The sequence below is a fragment of the Photinus pyralis genome, unplaced genomic scaffold (assembly GCF_008802855.1).
Source record: "Photinus pyralis isolate 1611_PpyrPB1 unplaced genomic scaffold, Ppyr1.3 Ppyr1.4_LG8, whole genome shotgun sequence".
Classification (NCBI taxonomy): Eukaryota; Metazoa; Arthropoda; class Insecta; order Coleoptera; family Lampyridae; genus Photinus; species Photinus pyralis.
Window position 1 is genome coordinate 27,981,993 of NW_022170819.1, and position 21,657 is coordinate 28,003,649.

A 21,657-nucleotide genomic window follows, 5' to 3' on the forward strand; every position below is an offset into this window, starting at 1 on the left:
TATTTTTGCTGAAAATGAAAAACTGGTGATTGTTTTGACAACATTTCGAAGTCATTCAATTGATTTCAAAAAAGTGTCTTGAGAACATATACACACATTTCCCAAAACTTAATAAACAAAGAAGTAAGTGGTTTTCGGCATCTCACAGAAAGATATCGACAGTGCAAGGCTACTTTTTTTACTACTTGTAGTTTAAAAGTTTCCCCACAGGCCCATACTAAGTACCAAATTTGACCACCTTGTACAGAAATGTCAAACTGTAGGTAATTAGAATGATGAATTGATGGTATGAACGCATAGCCTAAAGTAGAATAGATAACACCCAAAATTTCTGTGATACAAAAGATCAAAGGGACTCAAAACTAAATCAATGGTCTTCTTCATCAGCTGACTACAACTGCATATTTTATTATGTACATTTTATTAAAATAACGTATACAATTGATACCGTTTTTGACTGATTACAATTATTGCGATATCAAGAAAAACTATAATATTTCATTTAAAAGTATGCGAGGCAATGAGTATTGAAGCTTAATACTAAAAGTACTTAGCTAATTGTCATAGCAATAAATAAAGGAGCACAATTTTATCGCACTTAAACTGTCCTCCTATATGTACATACACAACTGGATGGAACGGGGACGCTGTCCAAAGACACATTTCCATTCTCTGCGATGGACACTAATCGAATGACGGTATACTGCTGCTTGCACGACGTTTCGTAATGAAGAGGAGTATGGTCATCCATAAAACATCTTGCGTTCGATCTGCGAAAAAAAAAACACGGTTAGTCTAGGGCCGTTAGGATTTCCCAAGGTAGGAGACACAATGTGTAATAAATTATACTTTCGGTTATGTATGCGATTCGTAGAAAGTTTTGTATACTCACTGGCAGATTTCGAACGAAACCGATTGCTTAAAGTCATCGACATTTACTATTACAACCCGCTTACTGAATTTGTTCAGCGCTGTCTGTGGATAGTGTGTGTACTGCCGTGTGGCGCACATATTTCGGTCTTCGGTTCCGCTGGATACCGGTGATTTTGCCAAAATGCTTGGTGGAGTATATGGCTCAATAACAGATCCAAAAAGATGGTGATATTCTTTTTTCTTTGCAATTATATTTTTAATAGTATCACTGGGATAATTAGTAACATTATAGCAGAGGTGGTGAACGCAGTCTGCGGTTTCGGCAAGATTGTGGTAATCAAAAAATTTACTGAAATCGTTGCCCTGCTGAATGTTACCTCCCCTGGCGAATGCGATGGGGCGAGCGATATGTGGCGGACGTCGCCGCTGCCCATTTAAGCCGCAAATACTCTAAAATGTAAATGAGTTAATTGATTTTATAGCACAATCTAAAAGTGAACACTCACTATGCAAATCATATAAACCACAAATGAATTCGCGAAGTTACCCATTGTTTCTATTCCACGCACACACCTGTACCTTCAGCCTACACTCTCTTGTGTTATTCTGTTCACTGAAGAGTACAAGATTATCGAACAGATATTTATACCGTAACTTTATAACTAAAATAAATACGCTATCACAATTTATATTTCGCGGTTTTTACTTCCGTGGCATACTGTCGTCAATGTATTGCACAATTAGTTAAACAAAACTGATGACGTCAATTAAATGTTTACAAAAGAATGCATAATTTCATCTCCAGGTTTACCACAGCATCACAGGTTCAGACACTATAAGTAATGATTGGGTAGGTATACAGCGTAAACGTAAAACCAATTTATTTTCCCAGTGTATAACAACACATCAGTATGTGAACAGAATGATAAGAATGCCGATTTAATTACACCTCGTAAAATGGTTTGATAATTACACTTACCCACACGATAAAATTTGGGACACACACAGAGTGACATACAATTATTAAATTAATGTTAACGAGTATGTTGTATGAGTAGAGTTTCACCCCACGATAAGAGCAAATGAATATTAAATTTTTGTCAACAGTTGCTATAGGGCCTTTGTTGTTAGGGTTTCGAAAGTTGAACAAGAATTTTGAGTAGATAGAATGGGCAGTCAAAAGCGTGTTGTATTCAGTGTATGCGCCAGTGTCATCATAAGAACTATATTTTAAACAAAAAATTTGCCATTGTAATATACTGCAGAAACTGAATCTTGTAAAAGTTAAAAATTGTGTTGGAGGAGAGATGTCCAACCCGCAATATTTCGTATTTGTTGTATACTTTTTTGAGAAATGTCCTCCGAATAACTTCCCCGCCACCAGGCGAAGCGGATGACTTTCCCTAAAATGCGAAATAAGTAAATGTCTTACTGGTTGAAAGGTTAGAGCTGAGGGGCCAATAAGGAGTAATTACGACTCCTAGTGCCTTATGTTCTATGATTTTTTACAATACTCTTTCGATAATATAGAAAAAGGAGGAAACGATATAAATAATACTTTAACCAGTCTGCTGTAAAAGCATCAACTGAAAAGGACTCTGGATCTGGAACCATTTCCTCGCACCAAGTCGGTTTCTAATAGAATGCGAATATGAGTTTTGACTTTAGCAAAAGATTTTAAGGCATATTATGCAGCCTTGATATCTAAAAAGTTCATATGCACATTCACCTCCTCACTGACTCCCCTTTCCACAACAGCCTCCCCAGCCGGTTTGCGAAGGATCGGAAAATATCTCACACGAGAAAGGTTTGGATTTTATATCCTGTTCCAATCAGCCATACCCCAACCAATTTGGAATGCTTATTTTCACATTATAATTAAGCTACTTTATTTTTTTCAAAAATTTTTATATAGGTAAATCCATACTCCGTCGCGGAACAAGAAGCTACAAATGTACCTATTAACATCGCGAAAGCCTTAAGGGTGTACTTTTTATTTTTGTTTTTAAATTTGTTGATTAAGTCCTGTATAATATTATCGATTCTGTATAACTGTAACCTTTTCTTCAGGATGAGCATATTTATAGTATCATAATTGACACCTACGACCTATGAATGTTATATGTTGTTGGGGTGTTAAAACGTCTGGCTGTAATAGCGCTTGACGTTATGTGACACTGCAACAACGCTTTATTCAGTCTATACCCTTTCTGGCTGATTACAACTACTGGGTTATAAAGAAAAACTAGCATTTCATTTTAAAGTATGCAAGGCATGTGTATTTATCCTAGTAAACTAATTGGTCATAGTCATAGCATTATAGCAATAAATAAAGGAGCACAATGTTATCGCATTTAAACTGATCTCCTATATGTACACACACAACAGAACGGAACGGGGATGCTGTCCAGATACACATCTGCATATTTTGATATGGCAACGAATGGGGTGAGGGTATACTCAAGGTTGTTTTATTAGAAAGGTTGTCTGGTAACTCTAAACCAATAGAGCTTGCATTTTGAAGGCGGGAAAACGTCATCCAGAATACACATTTAAAATTGCTCATAGGTTACAACGCTAATAAAAGGGGTAAAAAACTTTTTGCAGTATATTTTTGGAGTTATATGGGTATATGTATATAAGGGTGGATCTTATATTGGAAATCTTGGAAGTTTATCGACTTCCACCTTTGAAAGCAATCAAAGTATTGAAAAAATGAGTGTGGTGCGTAAGCTATTTTACATTGCACTAAGACTTGTGAAAATGTAATCAAATTAATTTTAGAGGTGGAATTGGATAAAATTCTGTGATTTACAGAATAGGAATCACCCCTATGTATCAATACCTAGGCTTTGGGAATTAAAACTCTAAACATTCTTTAGCGGATGACGCCAAATAAAATGCTGTTGCGTTTTATGGAATATGTATATTTATAGTATGTACAAAATGGTAACCGAGGTGCACACGGCGAAACATTTTCTTACCCATTCTTTAAGAACGGTAGGGTCTTTGGGAAACGTAAAAACCGAGATTTTATTTACACCAGGATGAGGAATTTTAGTGTTACCGTCACTCATCTAAAAAAATACTTAATTAGAACATACAAAAGTGCATATAATTGATGAACTAACCTTTCAATCACGGCTATGAAAACCGACAAAATTCACAAACTAAATGTCTTTATATTGCACCAAACAGGTATCTACAGCAGAGTTGGACTGGATCAATCATACAGTGACCCGGTGACCCAGTTAGTTTACTAACCCAGTGACCCGATGACCCAGTGACCCAGTTGACCCGGTGACCCAGTTTGACCCGGTGACCCAGTGACCCAGTTTGACCCTGTGGCCCAGCTTGACCCGGTGACCCAGCTTGACCCAGTGACCCATCTTTACCCGGTGACCCATCTTGACCCTGTGGCTCAGTTTAAACCGTTGACCCATAGGTTGATCCAGTTGAATCCGGTGACCCAGTAATTAAATTATTGTTAAGTATCCGGAATATCTTCAGGTTAATTTTTATTCAAATTTATAGCATTGGGTTTGTATTGGTATTTAAATTTTGTCATCCAAAACAATTTCAAGTAACTTTTAATTAAAAAAAAAAAACTTCCTCAATAATATTCGCCAACAAGCACGTAGCCCAATTTCATTCAAGAGAACTAATACCTAAAAAATCAAACGCATTTGTTTATATAACAAGTAGAAGAAAATTAAATGTGAATGAACACCAGTAAGCAACTGGTAAGCCCTGAAGCAAAGAAATGAAGGAGGGAACTGTTTAGACATAACATTACTATAATACAATTCGGGACATGGAAAGTTTTTTACGGCAGTATTAAAGCAAACATCACAGAAATGGCAGTTGTCAAGCAATCGAGTATTCTTTTCAACAAACCAGCATTCAGATTCATTTATTTCATAATCTGTACACTTGAATCGAGGTCACTGACTTAACTGCTTTATTCGATCAAACTAGGTTACTGGGTCAAATTGGGTCCCCAGGTGAAATTGGGTCGCTGGGTCAAACTGGGTCACTGGGTCAAACCGGGTCACTGGGTCCTACCGGGTCACTGGATCAAACTGGGTCACTAGGTCTAACTGAAGAGAGTATGACGTGACCCAGCGACCCAGTGACCCAGTCCAACTCTGATCTACAGCTAATATATGTCCTTATGCACTTCAAAATTCAACAAATTTTAAACAAGTAAACTATAACCCAAGAAAAATAAGCACCCGCGCGACTACAAACAACATTGAACGTCAATGTCTGAATTCTCGATGACGTATACATTCCGTCCCTCCCGCTTCCGCCCACATAGTTACCAGGTAACCTTTGAAATAAAATAACCTTGGGGTATACTGCTGTTTGCACGACGTTTCGTAATGAAGAAGAGTACTTTGATCTTCAACACATGTTGCGTTCTCTGGTCTGCGAAAAAAACACGGTTAGCTTAGGGCTGTTAGGATCTCTCAAGGCAGGAGACATAATGTATTAGTTATTTATGAGTCATTATAGATATTTAACAGTGTGACAGCTGCGGCCGGTAAAGTGACAGGCGACCGGAAAAGTAGTCCGGTCTGCCTCTGTCATGGAAACTAAACTTTCCTGATACAAAGGAGTTAGGAAAATGAAGGTTCCCGGTTATGTAGCGCACTTTTGGGAAATGTAATTCGTAGAAAATTTTGTATACTCACTCGCAGATTTGTAACGAAACCGATTGCTTAAAATCGTCGACATTTACAATTACAACCCGCTTATTGAATCTGTTCAGCGCTGTATGTGGACAGTATGTGAACCACCGGGTGGCGCACACATATAGACGTGCTCAAGCGCGAACGACGAAAGCGCATTTTCCGGCACAGAATCAGTAATAATTCGAGAAGGAAGTGACTAATCCAAAAAATCTTTTGTTTCTGGTTTGGGTTTGTGCCTCATCGTGTAAGAACGAAAAAACTTAAACTGGCACTGGTAGTGGTACAGACGGACAATGGCGTTTGCACTGAAAACTATTTACCTTCCCAGTTTACGACAAAACATCGCTATGTGAACAAAATTATAAGAATGCGGATTTAATTACGCCTCGGAATGGTTTGATAATTGCACTTACCCACGCGAAAAAAATTTGGGATACCTACACACAGAGTGGCTTACAATTTTTAGATTAATTTTAACGAGTAGGTTATATAGTTTCACTCCACGAGAAAAGCAAATGAATATTAATTTTGTTGTCAAATGTAGTTAGGGTTCGTGTTGCTAGGGTTGCGGAAGGTATTTTATCTATTTTGAACAAAAATGCAATTGTGGGCACTTTTGTACTCAGTTTATGCGCTAGTGTCAAAAGAACTATGCCATACATGTTGCAGTAAATAAAAATTTACGTTTAGAGAATCTTTATTTTAAAATATTTTAAGTAGATGTTGAGCAGATGGCTGTTATAACAATACGCACCTGAAAAATTTGCTACCGGATAATTCGCGTAGGAATACTGGGAAAGGTCTGTCTCTGTGAAAAATAAGGCAATTAGGTAGTCACAAAGAGAGTGGTGATTTTCATCGAATAGTGTGGAGGAATCCACCCCTAAAGGACTGACGCGAACGCAAGAAAATATTGCATAAAGGAGCTTAAAGCATTTCTGTTCTTAACTTAATACACTACTGAGACGACTGCAACAGGATTCAACGGAAATTTTCACCCCTATAGCATTGACGCGTACTATTATATTACCTACGACCACGCGAAACGATAATTCGGTAATTCGTCAATTTGAAATAGGATTCACGGGTGGAATCAACCCCTATTAGCATTTAAAAATCTGTAGCAAAGATATGCATCGGAATGGCACATTCATACTTAGACCAAAGAGTACTGGGTACTATTTGCTTAGACCTTCGGCAGGGGCACCCCTAAAAGGCATTATGCTGGTCAATGGTGTAATTGGGCTAAATCCTGTTGACGATTTTGTAGATCTTTGTTTTATTTTTTTAAATATTTTTAAGAAACTACTACGATGGTCACAAAAGTGTCGAGTAATGTACATCTTTGTAAATATCTGTTTCATCGAAAAATATTTCAAATAAAAGTTTCCCAACGCTTGCCAACTTTCTCTTTATTTCATACGGGGTTTTAGGGTTTAAAACATACAGAGTGCTCCAAAGTTATGGAATAGAATGTTTCAAATAAAAATTCATTGACAATTTTTTTACATATTTTATCATATAACTAAATATTTCAAGATGACGTCATTTAAATAACGACATACACTTTTTTTAATGAAACATCCAGTCAATCGAATTGAAGGTACCTAACTAAATTTCATTTGGTTGTGGTTCTGATATCATATATAATTTACTTACACAGAGTATGGAATGTCGTTTTAGCTTTTATTCCAAAATAATACAATTAAATTTACTGGTTATATGCATGGAGTTCATTTGACCATGTCTTTCAACAAACAATAAGTGTATAACAAACAATTAGATTGAAGCGGAAGGTATCTTTCTATTAATAAAACGCTTTGTTCAACAAACATAAAAATTCATTCATTTTAAATGTTGAATTAAAATGACCAACAAATATTTTCATTCAACGATTTGAAAACTATGCCGTAATTTATCAGCAAATATTTGAATTCGGCAGGTATATATAAATTCTATTTGTTCAAGGTAATAACTAATATCAATTACAATAATTGTTATAGTATTACGTGAATGTTTGTTGATAATTATAATTTCACATTTAATGAATTTTTTGTTTGTTGAACAAAATCATTTATTTTTGAAGTATTTATTCCAATCCAATGTAACTTCTTATTATATGTTGTTAAATGTACTCCATCCACATAACGAATTTAATTTATGAAATTTTTTTTTAATAACTTTTTTAACATTCATATGTAATAGAAAAACAACAAACTTAAAAAATTGAGGATAAGACGGTACCAAACATCAGATTTTGATCACCATTTGTACTATTTAAGAACCTATCTCAAATCTCTAATGCCCCGATGTTGTCCATTTAAAAAGATGCATAGAAAGATAGTACGTTAGTACGTATGTATCCTCTTAAATGAAGTTCTCCGTGAAATAATTACACAGCTATATCAATTATTTAAACCCGTTTAAAGCAATTTTTTTCAATATTTTTATGCTTATGGTTAATACATTCTTTTCCACTTTAACGAAGCACCGCATTATAGTGATCACGTTGACAAATCTGTTCTCAGCGCCGCATATTACTATAACTGTCACTTGGTCGCTAAGGTGTAACAAGTTCATTTCTTCTTTGCATCATTCCGTATTTTACATTCGGTACGCCCTGTATATAAATTTCTACTTCTATGCGTTGGATTAGTTCCGCCAGGTGGCAGGACCTTACAGCGCGATCCAAAATTGCACATGCTTTTCTTTCCGATTCCGACTCTGATCGAACGAACAACTAAGCCGTTCTGCGTGAGAAAAGAAAAACACGTGGGTAATCTTTGCCACCACTGTTAGTTAAAAACTTTGGCAATTCTACCCGTATTAATTGCGAGACAAGTAGTCTGCAGCATTTTACCGTTCATTGGGCTTTAACGTGAAACTTTTTTTCTTCGAATTACGGATATACTGGAAGATGTGTAATTGAGGAACGCTTGGTATTTAATCCCTCTTAAATTTACTTAGAGGTAACGAATTTTACATGTGTGTGTAGGAAGTTTTAGCTTAAACTATTTTAGGGTCCTTGTTCGATACCGAAATTCCTTGTTCGGGGGAAATATCTTGTTCGAGATCACCTGTTGATTGGGGGAAAGTTTTGGAGATTCATTATCCACCATAGACACCTAGGAGGTCGTGACCAACAACCTTATCTGAGAGAGATAAGAGCGGCCATTTTATGAAGACGAGGGAGAAACTCATTTAACTACATACTGTTTCGACATGATCGAGAATGCCTTTTTTTTTGCTTGATCGGATATATTAATTTTTGTGTGGCTGCGACACTCCATCAGAGACACAGACATTTTTAGAGGGGTATCGAGATTTGAGCTTACCGCAAGCTTCGTAGGTCCTTCAGACATTTATTCATAATATATTCCGAACCCTGTGGTTTGGGCCTTTTTGTTCTCTTTTGATTGCAGAGATGAATGGTGCAAACAGAGCTCTCTTTGCTGCCTCACATCTGGAATATTACATAAGGTAAGCGTTATATTCTATTTGCCTTGTTGTTACCGAACTTGCGTTGGGATATTTTCGTTACTAGTTGTGACCGGTAGTAACGTAACCATTTTGTAATTTATATGTGTGATTCATTTATTAATCTTAACGATCATTAAGGAACAGTAATTGGGGGCAATCATTTTTGAACTGGAGTATAATTGTTGGGAATTAATTGGGTTTTTTTTTATGATTTGTGCAGTGTGTAATTTCACATATATATCTATATTATTTTGCAATTTATTTGAAAGCAACCAGCAATATAGAGCCGTTTGATTTGCATTTGTGGTTATTGTGCATCCTGTATCTTCCCAATTTTATGCAGGGTGAGTTGATAGTGTACTTTAGAAATTGGGTGGCGCTCAACCATAACGCACGGAGATTGTCTTGCCCAGAACGAACTTTACTGCTTTGAACCTTCTCTTGCTTCCATATTCAAAAACACTGAGCTTAGCTGGCCGTTTATGCGGCGGGTTTTGTTAAAAGTAGCGCCAAGCCAGACCCACTGTTATAAAGCACGTTGCTATCATACACTTACCGCCCTAGGTTGGCAAATATACCTTACCGCCCTGAAAATGAATTGGTAAGTATGTCGCTGACAATAACTGATCGTGCAAAAAATTAATTTATAATGTAAAGTTCAAACACCTGTCTACCACCAAATACTTTTTTGGCATAACCTGTTACACCCCATAATATTCGTCATAAAATCTACCTGCAACCATATTCTTATTAAATTGATTTCACTGTTGGTGCTTTAAGTTCATCGTAAAATGTTAGAAAATCCCGTAACCAATTAGTTAGACGCACGCAATAATGACTAAAGTACCGAAATCTATGCGACTTTTTTCTGAGCTTCTATTTCTATTGCATAATGACATGCCTTAGAGAACGTACCCTTTATAGACAAAAACTACAACTTTCTAAGTTAAGTAGTATACTTATTAGTCGACAAAAACAAAGACAGGAAGGCGGTCGAAAATGTAGACGAATTTTTTGTTCTAAGAACAACAATTGTGCGGGTGTGAACTTTGCCACAATTATTTTAAATATTCGGCCGAGCAAAGTGTTTCATGTTAAATTATTTGCAAATATCTCCGCTCATCAATATTGAAAATAAAACGTTCATTCCCTTTAGATTAACAAATTTTGTATATCATATTGAGTACCAAAATTTGGGAAAAACCGTTTACGATTTGCTCATCACCATTCGTGCCGATCTAAACTTTTGGTACTTAGAGAAATATGTTACTTAATCACTACCAAATGTTCCATTTAGATATTCTAGGAAAGGATTGTAAGCGTCCGAAAAAAACGTCAATTAAGAATACACTGACTTCTGCTAAAGGGCAAATACGTACTTATAAAGATACTAACTTTTTACACATATAATAGATGGATGTAAATTCCAACAGCTGTCTAATAGTAGTCTTGACATTACCATGCATCACGTGCATTACATTACAATGTTATATTTCAGTGCGACTATCGAAGGTTACCATGTGCCAAAAAAATTTGAACACATACGTGCGATAATGTTACAAAGCCTCACTAGAATTACTTGGCTTGGGAAATTTGCTTGCAAAAAAAATTGGCAAAATGACGTTTATTAATTATTTCAATTACATAAATTTAACATTCATTGTTTACCCCGCAACTGCATTTCTGTAAGAGCAGGCGCAGCTGGATGGAATCGGAATGCTCTCCAAAACTAAATCGTCGTCCTTCATACTGACCAGTTTGATTACTGTATACTGTTGCTTACAGAATGTTTCAAAATTGGATGGCATGTGACTATCCATGAAACATTTTTTGTTGGGCCTACAGCGTAAAGTAAAAGTTTTAGATCCGATTGTAACACCCACCATAGTTCAACCTCAGTTCAGTTGACTGAATTGATTGTATAATTTAAAAAAAATCAAATTTCTCTCATTACGTCGGCTAGCTGACCTGATTTTGAACTACATAGTAGAATACTTACAGGCAAACTTCAAAAGTCACGTCTTGCTTGTAATTGTCCACGTTAGCGATCCATACTTTTTTAAAGTCCTTATTTAACGCTGTCTGTGGCCATATTCTATACTTGACAACGGCACACATATTTACATCCTCGTTGTCAATAGCAGATTTTTCCAAAATAGCTGGCGGTCTGTATGGCTGAACGATGGATCCAAACAGATGATGAAATTCTTCCTTTTTGATTATTAGATCTTTTACTCTTTCACTAGGATAATCTGTAATGTTGTAACATAAGTTGTGGATACATTCATTATTTTCCTTGTTATTTTCTATAGGATATCGATGGTCGAAGAACCTCAGTGTGTTGCCGTTCGAATTAAACTTGTTTTTGATCCTGACGTTCATGGGATGGGTTAAGTTTGGACGACGCTGACGCTTGGCACAAACGCCGGAACAACCCTAAAGTACACGTGTTACTAATGTTATAATAATGAATGCAATACTACTTACAATGTAGATGGTGAAAAGCACCAGTAATTTCAAGAATGTATTCATTTTTCGACGTCTATATCTGACTGACTGGTCAAAGCTATCGAAGAGTACTATTTATACGATACCTTCTTTAAGTAAATAAACATACGATATCACAATGTGTAATTTCTCGGTTTCCTTACTTCCGTTAAATAGCTTCGTCATTCATAAATTTATTAGGCAATATTCATCACGTAGCACTGACATCGGTACCGAATTGTTGTAAATAATTTCGCGAATGGAGTCCTTACTTAAGGTGATTTAGATGGTTTTCGTAAGTTTTTGGAAAATTAACCTATTAAACGGTATTATTTTCTGGAACATAGTCCAAAATCATCTTTATTTTATATGTAGGTACAGCAATAATTCACGCTACTCTTGCATATTTACTTGTATCCTTTGTTCAAGTATAATTTTCGATTAAATTGTATTAGTTTTCGTATAGGTTTTCATAGAATCGGAGCAATCGGAGAATTGGGCACCAATTTCGCGGAAAAAGGAAATGTATCTTGCTTGCTTTGCAATAGCCAATTATGTTGTCTTCCAGTAGACTCAAATAATTCAAAATGGCTTGGTTTAGGTGTATAGTGACATTACCAAATTTTCTTCAAATCTACCGAAGATTTAAAATATGATTAAAACTACGGCATCCCATTTAAAATGACGGAATGCGAGTCAATCTGTGTAAAATCGCACTGAAGTATTTTAGTTGACATGAATGCATCCTAAAAATTAAACAAAGTAAAGAAGTTAAGTCAGTGGTTCCCAACCTTTTGTAGCCTATCGCCCCTTTCTGGAGATTGACTAACACGCCCCGTTTTCATTTTTATTGCATGCTTAATTTTAATTTTAGTAAAGTATTAAAGTAAATAATAAAGCAGTTTTATTATTACTGTTTTATTACTGTATGTAAAAAAACCAAAGCAGTTAGTTTTATCCGATCACTCATCAAATAAAATAGAAAATGCGCATTTTTACAGACATACATAAATTTCAAAAACAGGAGTACTGTTGTCATTTTTAACTTCAATCTGGAATTAATATTGTGGACAGTTAAAATTTGAAAAAAATTAATGAAACTTTGCTATGGTTGTATTTTAACTTTTCAGTGGCTGCCTTTTACTTGGTGGATTTCGGTTAAAGCTGCAAAATCCGGTTTTATGTTTGTTAAGTTCAGGCGCAAGTCTCCTCTGAGGGAAATGCCCAACTTATTCCTTTGTTTTGTGAGGAGCTGGATAACAGAACTAAATTCCTTTTCAACTAAATACGTTGATGGAAACGAAATGAGAACTGGGTCAGAACAATAATAAGATAATAAGACAATCTTATAATTAGAGAAAAATTTAAAAACGAAACACTGCCCTAGTCATTGGCAGTACCTATCATTAATCTGTACAAAAATCAGCTTCATTCATCCAACCGTAACATCCGTAGGAAGTTCGTGAAAAACCGGCTAAGAATTGTTTTTACGGAGTTATCAAAAATTTTTTTAAATATACTCAAATGTAGCTCTGTTTCCAAAATCAATTCCCTTGCTCTTCTCGGTAGAGAAGCGGCAACCAGTTTTCTTAGTCGAGGATTCTAGACTCCGAATCTTGCATCAAAGCTGGTGGAGACTTTAAATTTCTGCCTTTATATGGAGAGTTAAATCGGCTGCACTTTACGGGAAACAGCGTTGAACAGATCCTTGACATATAGTATCAAAAAACATTTATTTAAGGTCTAATTAGGCATAGATTAAGATACATATATCATACATTATAACATGTGTTAAACATAGAACACCATCCAAATTTAAATAACTAAACAAGATTTTGTGTTAATCTTACGTTGCTACTAAACGGGTTAAGTGCAAGAGCACAAAGAGCCTTTTAGTGAACTTTCCTTTTAACACGGTGTGTTTTATGTTTAATTTCAGTTTTGCTTAGATATGACTTGTACCATGTCCAAAAAAAGTTATTATTATTATTATTTTTATACTTACTGCGCGATGATACCGTATTTTACTACCGACCGTTAACCCCTCCTTTCCCTGTCATCCCCAGTAAAAGTGAAAGTGTACCAATATATCCTTCTGGCTACTGTTTTTATTCTGCTCCCTTCATAATTTCCGCCACCATAAATAAGTACACTGACAGCAATTTGGTTAACGTATTAAATTTATTTTTCTAAGTTGACTATGTTTTGTAAAATTTAATTTTTTGTCGTTTGGCGCCTTAACATTTCGATTAAATACTTTTTAACTAGACCGTTCCAAATATCTTAAACCTAAAATCCTGCACATAAAACTGCAAAACTTTGTGCATCCAACCTAATCCTTATCTTCAATAGCAAGGTAACCCATGCAATCTTATTCGATCTGGGACACCGTGTGTATCAGTCGTCACGTTACAGACGTTTTATATGGCAAAAAACAGGCACCTTAGGAAGGTCGTCCGTCACACCTTCAAGCTACAGGCTACCAGGCGCAGAAAAGTTACGGACTCTAGGATACCATAAGTGGGGTCATACTGACGGAGAGCTAAAACGCGTGAATGAATTAAAAAGTGAGAGCGACACCCTCAACAACAATAACCTTATTTGTTATGGCAACATTTCAAATCGAGTCTCAAATAAAAGTAATTCACACAACCTCTTATAGATATTCAAATCTTGTCATAGGTAACTGATGGTTGATGTCAAATGTTACGTTCTTTCCCTATCAACTGAAAGCAACAGGATTTCCAATATTAAAAAAAAACATTTTTGCTGTAATTTAATAATCCTTTAAACTGACGTACTATTATAAGCGTGGGAATTAGTTTAAAAACCGAGTTTTCCAATTGTGGACAGAATCCCAACCACATAGGTATCTTAACGTTTGCGGTGTTTTGAAAACGATAACGATAAATGGAAAACCGAGATCAGAACGTTCTGGAAAGTCGATGTAGTAGATCAAAGCAAGCACCTTGGCTTATTCTAAAATATTTAATTTAAGATCTTACAACTTCATAATTACCTGCATAAGTTGCAATACTGATGATGCACTAGGAATTTCCATATTTCCCTACAGTGTGAATGCATAATTATATCATTATATCATTTCATATGGAGGATTTCCAGAATAGGAACTACCACCTTTCCGTTAACGGAACAGCCGCTTCTCAAAAATTTTCTTTACAATTTGGTTGATGAATAGTCGGATAACGTGAAAGGAATTGTCAAGTGAGTGATTCCTTGTTCCAAAAATGCAATTGTAGGGAAAATTTGGAATGTGTCTTTACAGCAAATGCATTAAGAAATTACAACACACTTAACCTTTTTTTCCTTGTAAGGCTAGAAACGCAGCGAATGCAACATTTTGTTCCGCAAAGTCTCACCAAGTTGCGCAACGTTTCGAGCGACGCGTTTCCTTCAAATACAAATACGACTGACGCGCAACGGCCGCAACACCGGGTGAAACGTTGTGCAACGTTTCGAAACAAAACGGCGATGTTGCGTTGTCAAGCACCTTGCAACAGTTTTTCATCAAGATTTAGCGAGGAAGCACATGGTTTCGTTAACTTCAGGTCTATTAGGGTCCCAACTGCAGAACGAGATCCAAAAAAAATTGTAGGATATATTGTTACTCAAAATTTAGTTTTAGTGTGTCCTAATTTGTACATAGCCACTTCCGGTTACTGTCGCCTCAGGTGAAAAGAGTTCTTCCTCATTTAGCAATTATTTCCATAGAGCGGGAAATGGCGCAAAAGCTTGATAAGGCGAAGAGCTCATTGAAGAATTTGTAAAATTTAATGGGAAAAAAATTAATTTTTAAGATTATATTGATGAAAATATTACAGAACGGAATATAACAAAAAATTGTTTAGGATACCTGTTTGGTTTTAAAAAGCATAATCTAATAATGACATTTATTTTCCGGATTTTCCCATATAATTCTTAATCTGCCAGGGTCGAATAGATAACTGGACACACTCGCATAAGTCCGTCGCGAGAATTAGTCGATTTCGGTTACTGATACAATTAATAAAAAGCAAATAAAATTCGCTCTGTGAAATAAGTAAAGGACGATTAACGAACTAGTAGTTTCCTGACAAATTCAAACTTTACATTTACCCTTGCCATTCCGTAATCTTGTCCCTTGTCCTTATCCCTTTGTGCGGAGAAGTTACATCTAAAGGGTAAGTGCAAAAAATTTTGGAATTACAGTCCATTTCAATATCAAACAATACCCTTTTTAGAAAGGGGTGGGGGGTAGAAGGGCGGCCGATTTATGCTTGTTCACAGCGCAAAAAGGTCTCGAACCGGCCCTGAGTTAAATTATGGCGAAAAAAAATAACAAAATATATGGCAACGTTGCGAAACAAAATCTGGTGCGTTTCCAGCCTAACACTGTACCAACCGTATTGACGAATTTATAAAACATCAATTAACAATTCTGCTTTCACTTTTTTAATACTTTTTTTTCACCCATAAATCATTTTTGAAATTAGGAGTTTACGTTTGTAAAATGACCATCCTGCCAACTGGAGAGTTGATTCCGTCGACTGGTCATTTACTTGTCCGGGAAATGAAGGTTTTCCCCTGGAAATTTTTTAAAATCGATTAACTTAAAATTTTGGCAATAGTTAGGCAATAACGTAAGGATCAAAATCTATGTCATACAAAAGGTCGCTTTCGCCATGAGGGTGGTTGCCAACCCATCTCGGGGGTGGTTTGATGTAATTTCTATACATTTTTCTATATAAAATGAATACTTCTAGTTATTCAAAACTATAAATTTTTCGAGAAGAACTTGTATTTAAAAAACCTTTCTTCTTTTTTAAGAAGTTGTGATGAAAATAAGCTAGATCTCTAATATCAGTGAAAACAACTCCCTAATTACCACTCTAATTAAAATTCGTCCTCCCATTGCCAGTTTTCTGTAATTATGTATTATTAATACATTCTAGAAGTATGATTAGTTTAGAATACTTAATTTTGAAATAATTAACGTTAAAAGTGAAACACGATTTCTGCAATTTTTTGAAAAACGTCCTCTTCAAAATAACTCTAAAACAACTTGACATACTTAAAAAATGCTACAGCCTCAAATTGTAGCTTTTTTTAATTCCAAACATTTTCCTCGTTGAAAATTAAGTGAGATATTAGACGTTTAAAGCGTGTATATATTTATATGCCAGCAGGGGCGGCTCTCTATAAAGAGCCAAGGAGCCATGGCACCACCTCAAGGAACCTGCTAATTTTCAATTCTTAAAATATAATTAACTATTATTAATTGTGATCACTAGAGTACATAATTGTGCTTTAAAACTGAAAACAAAAAAAGTAAATGATTTGATAAATTATCATTGCTTATCCGTGGATTTCAAATACGGTCGAGCCGTGTGCCAAACTGAAACTGGCTCGTATTTTCCTACAAGTCTTGACTTCCGCGGGGAGTAGAGGGGTGGGAGGAGCGAAACCGAAGTAGCGTACTTGAGTCATCAGAAGTTTGGCTCATAAGCACAATTGAATAATGTGTACGTGTGTCGTGTATTACTATGCTTTGCGCCGTTTTCCTTGTTTCAGTCGTGATAAGTCAAACAATTTTTTTTACTTCTGTGTGAGATTATACTTCCCGGATTAATTGTTACGTAAATACACAAATTAAAAAATCATTTAAATAAACCTTTTTCCATGCATTCTCTGGAAGTAGACTTTAAATAAAGCAATTAAGCAGGCCGTTACCGGACGTAAATATTGTTAGAAAACGAAATGCGTCTGAATCTTCTGACAATAGCGATAAATCCGAAAATAAAGGAGTAGATATTCAGAGAACTAATAAATTTCAGTACTTGTTTAGATAAAGATTTGAATAGTTATTTGTACAACTATTGTTGAAAATGATACTTCGGCCTATTAATAAAAGAATAAAACTGTAAATAAAATGTTGCTATTGTTTATAGATCGGACTAAACGCCATGGAAACGGATAGTACAAATCGTCAAAAAAGTAACACTTTCCATACGATTTTTTGTAAAAAAAATCCGCTAATTCTCATCTAAAACAACACAAAATGAATTACTATGGCATGCATACTTGAAGTGTGCTTGAAGTATACTTATGAAACAAATCTCCAAAGAAATTAAAGGGGCTAGATTTGTTTCCGTCACTTGCATTATAAATAAACGAATTATACTCAAAATCTAAATTAACTGGAATAATATGAAAACAAAAATTTGTAACTATCAAAATAATGGGGAGGGGGACACAATTTGGCACTACCTTCTACGCAGCTTACGAGCCACCACTGTGTGCCAGCACTACCTTGTTTGAGCCCTTTAAGCTCTTAGTTTTAAAGGAATGTGTAGTAAATAGCTTTCTAGCTCTTGCATAAACCTAAATGGCTTTTTAATGAACTTTCTATCATAAAAAGTAAAGGAGCTGGAATTAAAGAAACAATCACAATTTCTTTCGTAACATCCCGAAAGCACAAATCGGATCATTATGACCGGTATATATTTCGTACTTGCATCCATTCCATACACCTATACAGTATATAATGTATATACAGTGCGATTCAAAAAGAATTCCTCTTTTAAAATCAGTATTTTAATTATAGAAACAAAAATAGAACCATGGGTTTTATAAATCAAGATGAATAGCATTAATAGTATATTAAGATACAAGTGTATAATCAAGTCTTTAAAGCAGGCGCAACGAGTTTAAGGGCACGACGCGAAGCGGAGGGTCTTTAACGTTGCAAGTGCTTTAAAGACCAATTATACACGTCATGGTCATCTCACGTATGGGATGGCTTCAGTGACGTTGAGGATCGGCCGACTGTAATAGGGGGGTAGTAAAAGGGCCCGAATACCTGGCCTTTCGATCGTAATCCAGAATGATTTAAAATTTCATTTAGGGAGACTTTTCTTTAAATTGTTAGTGAATGCCTTTCATTTCCTAAAAGTCAAGTTGTTTTTTGCAAAGCAGCGTCTATTGAAAAGGAATGGTTACAAATTAGTTAAAAATGCATGTAGGAATCCTTAAAATATATAATAGTGGTTGTGTAATTTACTGTCTTTTATTAATCTCTCTAAAATACATTCGATCTTGGTTTTAAATAAAACTATAATAAAATTATTCTGATTCAAGTTGTCACTATGTTATCAAAACTCTAAAGTAAACAAGGCGTCGAATTTTTATTATGTGCATATTTAAATAATTTTCGATTTTCGAACAGTTCAACTTTACAATATATTTTGTATATTAGGTGTTGTATTTAAATGAACCAAACCATCAAGGCATCAACGTATGTTTCCATAAAAAGATAAATGCACGTCGCATAACTACACTGTTCTCTTATACGAACAAACGCAACTGGATGGAATGGGGACATTGTCCAATATTAGATCTCCGGATTCTGCAACGGTCACCAACCGTATTAGAGTATACTGTTGCTTGCAGAACGTTTCGTAGAAAAGGGGTTTACGGTCGTCCATAAAACATTTTTTATTTGGTCTGAAAGAGAAGTATAAAATCAGAGTGTAATGCATTTATTTCTACTTACATACAAACTTCAAACGAGACCACCTGTTTGAAGTCTTCCACGTTAACAATTACAACACGTTTCATTGTTACGCTTAGTGCAGTTTGTGGGCTTAGCTTGTACGTCTTTACTGGGCACATATTTTGGTCCTCCGTCGCGCCATAAACCGGCGCCTTTCCTAAAATTTCTGGAGGACTATATGGCTCAATAACAGATCCGAAGAAGTGGTGGAATTCTTTCTTTTTCTTAATAATAGTGTTAACATCAACGGTGGGATAGTTGGTAACATTAGAGCATAGGTGATGCACGCAAGCGTTGGATTCGCCAAGATTGCCATTACTGAAAAATGAAGCAAAATCGCTGCTTTGCTTAAGTCTTCTTGCTATACCGCTTGGCTGTGGCCGTCGTTGGCGTCTTGATGCACTGGCGCATTCATAAACCTAAATATTAATTAGAATGTCTTATGAACGAACTTGAAGGTGATGAACAACTTACAATGGCAATGAGTAAAAACACAACAAAATTCGGAAAAATACCCATTCTTTGTGATCTATACACTTATCGACACGGTCTTATGCTTCCCAGATAACTGAGGATTGAAAATTATTGAACAGATATTTATATGAAGTTTAAGTAAATAAACAAGCTATGGCAGTTTAAACATCGCGGTTTTTTGTTTCCTTTTTACTATCGTCACTACGCGACGGTAGTTTACTGTAATTTAATGATTAGGTTAAAGTCCCAAATTTTATACAAGGTCCATCCTACTACTGTTCCATATTTTCAAACCATAAATGACGGAGCGTAAAAATTAAACTAAATTATGCTATACGCTAACTAATGATCAAGTTTTATTTTTAGATTTATTTTCAAAGCTTTTTGTCTTCCTCCGGGATAAATGGGGGTTTTTATAAACTCATATAAAAATTACGTCTTTCAAGTTTATCTACGAGTAAATATAGCATTCCTACAGCAGGCGAGAAAATGCCAAAGATGACTACCCAAGTTTGTAAATTTTCTTGTTTTACGTTTATGGGGAAGTCGGGAAGGACAATGTTCACCCATTCTGACCCGCATGGCGCATATCATTCTGAAGGTAAATTGTTCCCAATGTAATCAGTAATGGCACAGTTGTACATTATAGCGTTGAGTGTTATTCAATGGTAATAGTTAAAATAATATGCCAATTCGACAGTCATATAGCGTGTGAAAACAGTGAAGAAGTTCAGGCGGCAATATTTATAATTTTGCAGGAAACAAACCCCGCATTCGAGAAATGTCATAGACTCGTAGCTCGTGATACTTGGATCCATGAAGCTGTTGAGCTTAAGGCTGAAGGGTATTTTAAAAGGAAGGATTACGAGGTCGTTTCAAACACATTTTTCCAACAATTAATGTATGACGACGTTCCAAGGAAATTTTAAACAAAGCCCTAAAAAATGTTACTAAGAAGATAGTAGATAGTAAGTTCCTAAGAGGCCTTTACAGATTTTTGTTGAGGTCGAAAGGCGTCTTAGGAGGTTCTTTGGAATATTCCTGGAATGTTTGTGGAACTAGCATTATTCAAAATGCGTTTAAGCAGGCAATTTAAGATTAGGTACTAATAAAACTGTCTATGATCTCAAAAAAGATTCATAAAAAGTTTCCACAAGTATTTCGAAATGGACCAGGGTAGTTGAGATCCAAAGAATATTTCAAATATGCTTTTAAGGTCTTTTCCAAAAAGTATTCTTTCAAGCATTTAAAAAATGCTCCTGAGTATGTTTTTTCCAGATTGCTAGGAAGATTTCTACGTGTTTTCGGACAAATCTTCCAAGAAGATATGTGAAAAATTTGTTTGTAAACCATATGAAATATACCAGTAAAATGTTTAGAAGATTCTAAAATGTTTTCGAAAGACGTTTCTAAGAAGATTGGTAAAAGTCTTTCTAAAAATTATACAAGAAACCTTCTTGAGAGCCTGTTTAAGAATCTTCTTATAAAATAATATTGTTATCTGAAAAATTAATTACTGAATCAAGAAAATAAAATATATAGGAACCCATACTAATGAGCCAACGGAAGCAACTTCATTAACCTGCACACGTAGGAACACTGGAAAAGGGAAGGTTAAACCTAGTTATTAAAACGTACTCCCGTCAGGAGAAATGAGAGGAACTGGCCCGACGTTGGATATCTTTGAGGAGCGCCGAACGTCTTCCGTCACCTCATTTACACCTTTTTCTGAGGTCAATTGTTTAAAAAGTCACGTACACCTTCATGTATACGTTTTTGGCGCATTTTTTAAGGAATTGAATGTGCTATTGTTTGCGTTTTGTCCGTCTGTCCATCCAGACCCACTTCTTCCGTTTTGAACCACTTTTAGGGAAATGGTTCTAGAGTCCTGGAATTGTAGCCTGTACCTTGAACGTGTGTCAGACGGCCATCAAATTTCGCTGTCTTAAGGGGGAACCCCCCCTCCCCCACTCGTGAATGATTTCCTGAGATACTGTTTTTGTTGTGCCAAGTAAAACGTTCAAAATGGGGGTGGGGGCGGGGGCGACCACACCTTCTGCCCTTCATGGTATTCTAATGAAGGATCTCATCGAA

At 35.7% G+C, this 21,657-nt stretch overlaps 3 protein-coding genes across 4 annotated transcripts; all 3 read right to left on the minus strand.

The window, feature by feature from the left end:
* Positions 1-371: 371 nt before the first annotated feature.
* On the minus strand, positions 372-1,874 carry LOC116178624. The gene is made up of 3 exons (XM_031498175.1): positions 1,380-1,874; positions 893-1,323; positions 372-770 (listed from the first exon to the last, which is right to left on the minus strand). The coding sequence occupies exons 1-3, from the start codon at positions 1,422-1,424 to the stop codon at positions 599-601; spliced, it is 648 nt and encodes a 215-aa protein (XP_031354035.1). The 5' UTR covers positions 1,425-1,874; the 3' UTR covers positions 372-598.
* An 8,785-nt stretch (positions 1,875-10,659) lies between these two features.
* On the minus strand, positions 10,660-11,646 carry LOC116179253. The gene is made up of 3 exons (XM_031498996.1): positions 11,538-11,646; positions 11,050-11,486; positions 10,660-10,889 (listed from the first exon to the last, which is right to left on the minus strand). Exons 1-3 carry the CDS (start codon positions 11,580-11,582, stop codon positions 10,715-10,717), a joined length of 657 nt encoding a protein of 218 aa, XP_031354856.1. The 5' UTR covers positions 11,583-11,646; the 3' UTR covers positions 10,660-10,714.
* A 7,048-nt stretch (positions 11,647-18,694) lies between these two features.
* Positions 18,695-20,738, minus strand: LOC116179102. 2 transcript variants are annotated; one of them, XM_031498813.1, is made up of 4 exons: positions 19,564-20,738; positions 19,457-19,508; positions 19,090-19,407; positions 18,695-19,040 (listed from the first exon to the last, which is right to left on the minus strand). In XM_031498813.1, exons 2-4 carry the CDS (start codon positions 19,498-19,500, stop codon positions 18,869-18,871), a joined length of 534 nt encoding a protein of 177 aa, XP_031354673.1. In that variant the 5' UTR covers positions 19,501-19,508; positions 19,564-20,738; the 3' UTR covers positions 18,695-18,868. The 2 variants fall into 2 exon arrangements, with proteins under 2 accessions (XP_031354673.1, XP_031354672.1); XM_031498812.1 differs by having other exon boundaries at positions 19,090-19,508; positions 19,564-20,734.
* Between the last annotated feature and the right edge of the window lie 919 nt (positions 20,739-21,657).

What these genes read in the sequence shown, in the direction of transcription:
- LOC116178624 (XM_031498175.1), bottom strand. Translation starts at nt 1,424, where the DNA reads ATGGGTAACTTCGCGAATTCATTTGTGGTTTATATGATTTGCATA. An exon ending in TGGTTTATATGATTTGCATA is followed by an intron (nt 1,324 to 1,379) that starts GTGAGTGTTCAC and finishes TTTACATTTTAG; the next exon opens with AGTATTTGCGGCTTAAATGG. An exon ending in GTTTCGTTCGAAATCTGCCA is followed by an intron (nt 771 to 892) that starts GTGAGTATACAA and finishes TTTTTTTCGCAG; the next exon opens with ATCGAACGCAAGATGTTTTA.
- LOC116179253 (XM_031498996.1), bottom strand. Translation starts at nt 11,582, where the DNA reads ATGAATACATTCTTGAAATTACTGGTGCTTTTCACCATCTACATT. An exon ending in TGCTTTTCACCATCTACATT is followed by an intron (nt 11,487 to 11,537) that starts GTAAGTAGTATT and finishes CGTGTACTTTAG; the next exon opens with GGTTGTTCCGGCGTTTGTGC. An exon ending in GTGACTTTTGAAGTTTGCCT is followed by an intron (nt 10,890 to 11,049) that starts GTAAGTATTCTA and finishes TTTACGCTGTAG; the next exon opens with GCCCAACAAAAAATGTTTCA.
- LOC116179102 (XM_031498812.1), bottom strand. Translation starts at nt 19,608, where the DNA reads ATGGGTATTTTTCCGAATTTTGTTGTGTTTTTACTCATTGCCATT. An exon ending in TGTTTTTACTCATTGCCATT is followed by an intron (nt 19,509 to 19,563) that starts GTAAGTTGTTCA and finishes ATTAATATTTAG; the next exon opens with GTTTATGAATGCGCCAGTGC. An exon ending in GTCTCGTTTGAAGTTTGTAT is followed by an intron (nt 19,041 to 19,089) that starts GTAAGTAGAAAT and finishes CTTCTCTTTCAG; the next exon opens with ACCAAATAAAAAATGTTTTA.